The sequence below is a fragment of the Heptranchias perlo genome, unplaced genomic scaffold, assembly GCF_035084215.1.
Source record: "Heptranchias perlo isolate sHepPer1 unplaced genomic scaffold, sHepPer1.hap1 HAP1_SCAFFOLD_682, whole genome shotgun sequence".
In the NCBI taxonomy this organism is placed as follows: domain Eukaryota; kingdom Metazoa; phylum Chordata; class Chondrichthyes; order Hexanchiformes; family Hexanchidae; genus Heptranchias; species Heptranchias perlo.
This window is the reverse complement of record NW_027139711.1, coordinates 96,882-102,881: the sequence shown is the minus strand read 5'-3', so window position 1 is coordinate 102,881 and position 6,000 is coordinate 96,882. Positions and strand designations below refer to the sequence as shown.

At 40.2% G+C, this 6,000-nt stretch overlaps 1 protein-coding gene across 1 annotated transcript in view; it reads left to right on the top strand.

The window, feature by feature from the left end:
- Positions 1–442: 442 nt before the first annotated feature.
- LOC137318247 (AP-2 complex subunit beta-like) overlaps positions 443–6,000 on the top strand; it is a gene marked incomplete at its 5' end in the record, with an annotated part of 64,164 nt that continues 58,606 nt past the window's right edge. The window contains one exon of the mRNA XM_067981176.1: positions 443–529. Within this exon, the coding sequence (XP_067837277.1) occupies positions 443–529 (87 nt within the window). The remainder of the gene's footprint in view (positions 530–6,000) is intronic.

Here is a 6,000-nt window from a genome sequence, read left to right as displayed (position 1 = left end):
TTCAGATGGTGGAAATAAGAAGCTTGTTAAATAAGTTTAGGGGCACCTTGCCTGATTTCCTAGTGGATGTTACTGTTTCGCAAAAAAGCCTATGTAGATTTCTCAGTCTCAGAGATCATTAGAATGCCTCGTGTACAAAATGGGAATGTTGCTTTGGGGTATTCTTCTGAAGCTGGCCTTGAAGGCACATTAGGATCGTAGAAATTTATTGTTGGCATATTAGGACAATCCGCCTACATCTCTGTCCAAGGAATGCTTGTTGCTGGCCCTGGGTGTCAAAAATGGAAACAAACTCAGTCACTTCTACTTCACCTTGAATGCAATATACGCCAAAAAAAATGTAAAAACGTATCTTCATTTAAAGCTTATATTCTAACTATCTCTGTGTTTGTCAAGGAACGTTTGCTTCTCATGACTTACTTTTTCTCTTTCTCTTATCTAGAGCGTCAGGTCTTCCTCGCTACGTGGAAGGACATCCCCAACGAAAATGAACTTCAGTTTCAAGTTAAAGACTGCCACTTAAATGCAGGTAGGTGGATAACTTCTGGGACAAAATGCTGAGTTTCTACAAGGTGCTGATACAAACATCTAATTCAAGTGCACCAAATCTCTTTCCGTTCTCAAAATTCGGTCCAGAAATGCCCCAGTCACACAGCTAACAGTATACTCCCCTAACGAAAGCGTAAAAAGATGAGTTTTTAAGGTTTGAAGTGTTACCCGTTTGACATATGTCGGTCACTGTGGATACGCCAGCGGCTAGATGATCAATTTTGTGAAATGAAGTGTTCGAATTCAGATTCAGTTACAGTAAAAATACTGCAAGACCTTTCTCACAGCTTAAAATTTATCATTCTACTGCAGTCAGCTGGAGTGACCGCTTGGCTCTGTTAGTAGCACTCTCACCTCTGAGTCAGAAGGTTATGGATTCAGGCCCCACTCCAGGATTTGAGTTCATTATCTAGCCTGACATTTCAGTGCAGTGCTGAGGGATGCTGTGCTATGGGGATGTTATCCTTTGGGTGAGACATTAAATTGAAGCCCCAACTGCTTGTTCCGGTGGTCAAGTGGATGTTAAGATCCCATGGCATTATTCAAAGATCACAGTATCCTCCATGCCCTAGTCAACAGTCCTCCCTCAACCAAGCCTGCCCAAAAAAAAGGTTCACTAGTCATCCATCTTATTCCTGTTTCTAGGATCTTGCTGTGCTCAGAATGGCTGCTGCATTTGCCGACATGAACAACAGTGACTGCATTTGTATGTGAAGCATTTTAGGATTTTGGAGGTAACCTTGTGACATGGTGATTGGTTGGGAGGTAGGAGACAGAGAGCAGGGATAAAGGGAACATTCTCTGATTAGGATGTGACAAGTGGTGTTCCCCAGGGATCTGTGCTGGGAGCTCAGTTTTTCACCATATATATCAGGGACTTGGATGAAGGAATAGAGAGTTGTATGTTCAAGTTTGCAGATGACACAAAGTTAAGAGGCACAGTAAGTTATGTAGATAGGAGCAGGAAGTTGCAAAGGGACGTGGACAGACTAAGTGAATGGACAGAACTGTGGTAGATAGAGTTCAATGTGGGAACGTTTAAGGTTATCGACTTTGGAGCCAAGAAGACAAATCAGAATATTTTCTTAATGGTAAGAAACTAGGAGCTGTGGAGGAGCAAAGGGATTTGGGTGTCCATGTACACAAATCATAAAAGCTGTTTATAGATACAATAAGTAATCAAAATGGCTATTGGAATGTTGGCCTTTTTATTCAAGCAGGCGAGAATACAAAGGGGAGGAACTAATGTTTCAGTGTACAGAGCCTCGGTCAGACCTCATGGACTACTGTGTTCAGTTTTGGGCACCGAACCCCAAGAGGGATATATTGGCCTTTGATAGGGTACAGCGCAGATTCACCAGAATGATATCAGGCCATAAAGGGTTAAGTTATGGGGACTGGTTGCATAAATTTGGTTTGTATTCCCTTGAGTTTATAATGTTGAGAGGTGATCTAATTACGGTGTTTAATGAAATTAGATAAGGTAGATACAGAGAAACTATTTCCTCTGGTGGGTGAATTCGCAATGAGGGGGCATAATCTTAAAATTAGAGCTAGGCCATTTAGGAGTGAAATCAAGGAGCACTTTTTCCACACAAGGGGTAGTGGAAATCTGGAACTGTCCCCCAAAAGTTTGTGGATGCTGGATCAATTCAAAATTTTCGAGAATGAGATGGATTTTTGAAGGGTAAGGCTATCAAGGGATATGGATCAAAGGCAGGTTAACGGAGTTGAGGTGCCGATCAGATATGATCTCATTGAATGGCAGAACTGACCCGAGAGGCTGAATGGCCTACTTCTGTTTTTATGTTCTGAGACACATGATAAAGCACCATATAAGTGGAAGTTCTTTTTTTGTCATATTCCTGAAACTTTTACTATGCTCCTCGATTTTAGTTAACTTGCAAAACCATTAATGAAAAGACAAACAGGAATTAATTTCTTCATGCAGAATTATAATAGAAGACAGACCTGTCAGTAGGTATAATGTGATTTTAAATGCACTAGAAATATTAAAAGCTGGGTTAGCGTAATGTAGAAAATCATACCACGCGCACCAACTCGTTACACATTTGTCAGGGATTAGCTACGGTATGAATTCCCCAGATAGTTGTGTTGGGATAAGGTTGTACACAATCTGTTTATAGAATTCTGATGCACTCTTTAGTCACTGCTGCAATTTCTGAATCTTTGAGCAATACTTCTTGGCAAACTGTTTTGTGTTAAGAACACAGCTGCCCTGAGGTTTGCATCAAAATTTAATTTCTCGGCTGAATTTATGATATGTAAATGTCAACTGTTGTGTTAGTCTGTTTTTCAGCTTTTTGTTCAGGTGCACATTTCAGAGCAGATGATTATGGATATATAATTTCTGATAGTGCCTTTTGAGTATTGCATCCGTTCATTATAACCTCACAGCTGCTTGTACATAATGAGTGTTCTCGTTTGTGGTGTCTAGGGTACCAGCATTGAAGCTGCACTGTGTCAGTGTTGCCACTGGACATATTTAGTGCATTGTATCAACACTCAGTAGGAAAAATCGCATGTGGACCAAAGCCTGTTTAATATGTGATATAATTCTTCTGTGATTTTTTTTTTTTAGTTTATCACTGTAGTTTGCTCCCATCACTACCACTGCCAGTGACAGACCTGTAACAATCAGTAGTTATCAGCCTTGGCTCAGTGGTAGCACTCTCTCCTCTGTCAGAGGGTTGTGAGTTCATGTCCCACTCCAGGGACTTGAGCACATGCTCCAGGCTGACACCTCAGTGCAGTACCGAGAGACTGCTGCACTGTCGCAGGTGCCCTCTTTCAGTTGTGACATTCAACTGAAGCCCTGTCTGCCCCCTCAGGTGGATGTAAAAGATCCCATGGCACTATTCGAAGAAGAGCAGTGGAGTTCTCCCGTTGTCCTGACCAAATTTATCCCTCAACCAACATAGCAGATTACCGAATTGCTATTTATGGGACCTCGCTGTATGCAAATTGGCTGCCGTGTTTCCTACATTACAACAGTGACTGCACTTCAGAAATTGGCTGTAATCCGCTTTGGGACATCCTGAGGTTGTGAAAGACGCTATATAAATGCAAATTCTTCTTTATTTTGCCCTAGTATTATATTGCTTAAAATAATCTCTTCAGACGTAACCGTTAGGAGCCTCTTCTGCTTGTCACACCTGTATATAATTTGTGTAGCAGTGGTTCCACTAATTAGAATGCAGTTGGTTTGCTGCTTTAATAGTCACATTCACTTGAGGAATTAATTCCCTGTAAATTTCTACAGCCTTTGTTTCATAAAACAGAATGGGTAAAATGAACACTTTACTCACTCCTTTTAAGAGACTCAAAGTTGTTTTTTTATTAATAAAGGATGGTAATTGCATTTTTCCATCACTAGTTGGACAGTTTACATTGCGAAGTTCTGTGCCATGTAAAATGGTAGGCCAGAAACGCACACCATGAGCTAAATCTGGCCCATTATCATTTTACCAGATTTGTCCTTTTCATTCAATTGAAAATAATTTTTAAGTAAATTTTGCAACAGGGTCACTTTTTTTTTAAAAAGTAAAATAATGAAATGAATCTCATTTCATATTGTGATCTAAGGCCAGCCTTAAAATACCCACTCAATTTTTCAATTACTTTTATAAAAACGAAATTGCTGGATTATTTGCGACTTATAATAGAATGCAAGGCATAGGTAAGGGTCTCAGTACATTGACGAAATTACTTTCTGGCCTCTGCAATTTTCTGCATGTTAGCTAGCACTGAATTATAGAGGACAGAGCATTAAATGAAAATACAGCTGAGATGGCTAATGAGATACTGGAAAAGTTGGTAGTTATCTGCCCCAAGAAGACTCTGAGATTTTTATTTGCAGTCCTGCACACTTGATGCTATGCCTTGAAGTGGGCTTGATTCCACTTTGGCACTAGATCTTTTAAAAAAAAATAGAAAACTAGCTTCTACCTTAAATCCTCTATGTTAGCTGAAAGAACCCAATGCTGCAGTCGCAGAGGGTCAGAATACTTTGATTGCTTTCGGCATAGAATGGTGTCTGATTATTTGTGCTTCAAAAAGCTACTCAAAGCTTTTTCCAATAATAAATACCTCGGGATTGGGAAATTAGTAAACCTATATTTTTTAGAAATGCTGGTAGAATGTCTCCCAAAAATAGGCCTTGGTGTTTGTCGCAGACTCATAAAGGCCGATGGATGTGGTGAGGTCTATGTAGTCACATGCAGTATTTCATTAATCCTGGCTCGTAGGCTGTTGTCGGTTTCAATAATCACTGATGCAGTTTTCATCTCACTGATGGTGCAGGCAATGTAGCGGACTGACAGCAGATCAGCACAAGTAAAGCTGAACACAGATGCATGTGGATTAGATTGGACAAGGGAAACCAAATAAGCTATCGTGCACATTTGCTGTTCTCTTTTATTAAAATAGGTTTCCAAAAGAAGCTGGTCATTCAGTTATTTCTATTACCGAGTGTAATATGAACAGTTAAATATATCAAGCCTCTCACCTGATTGGAACGACGGTGTCTGAAAGTCTTTTAACTTGCACCACCTTATTGGCATCCCAGTAACTCAACTCATTATTCGCATTACCTACTCTGTTATATGGATGCACTTGACAGTAAGAGAGGCTTGAATATTCACTTTCAGTACTTCACAAGTCAGCAAAGGTAAAGAATAATATGTGCAGAATGAACGCAGTTTATTGGGTGCTCTTTTGCAAAATTTGATGGATTGGGTGTTTAGACAAATGTAACAGTGATTTCATGGACAGGGAATATAAATTAACCAGAATGTACAAACCGTACTATTGATACAAATAAGTAGTAGAAAAGAAAAGAACAAAGAGCAAATGAACTAATGTCTGTACGCTGGGGAAGGTCCACTGTCCGAATGATGGTCTCAATCATACAGAAACTATCTGTGTGCAAATCTTGTACCTTCACAGTTGTGGTGTTGACAATCTGCCTTGCAGTAAATATGCCAAATTCGTCACCATTGAAACTGGATTATATTACAGTGCCACTTCCAATTGAAGTGTTTGGTTGGGGGAAGGAAACTAGGAGCTACATGTAGACTCGTAGAATGATAGAGCACAGAAGGAGACCATTTGGACCATCGTGCCTATGCCAACTCTTTCAAAGAGCTATCCAATTAGTCCCATCATTCCCCTGCTCTTTTCCTGTAGCCCTGCAATTTCTTCCCCTTCAGGTATTTATCCAGTTCCCTTTTGAAAGCTACTACTGAATCTGCTTCCACCACCCTTTCAGGCAGTGCACTCCAGATCATGACTGCGTAAAAGTATTTTTCCTCATGTCGCCTCTGACTTTTTTGCCAATTACCTTAAATCTGTGTCCTCTGGTTACCGACCCTTCTGCCACTGGAAACAGTTTCTCCTTATTTATTCTGTCAAAACCCTTCATGATTTCAA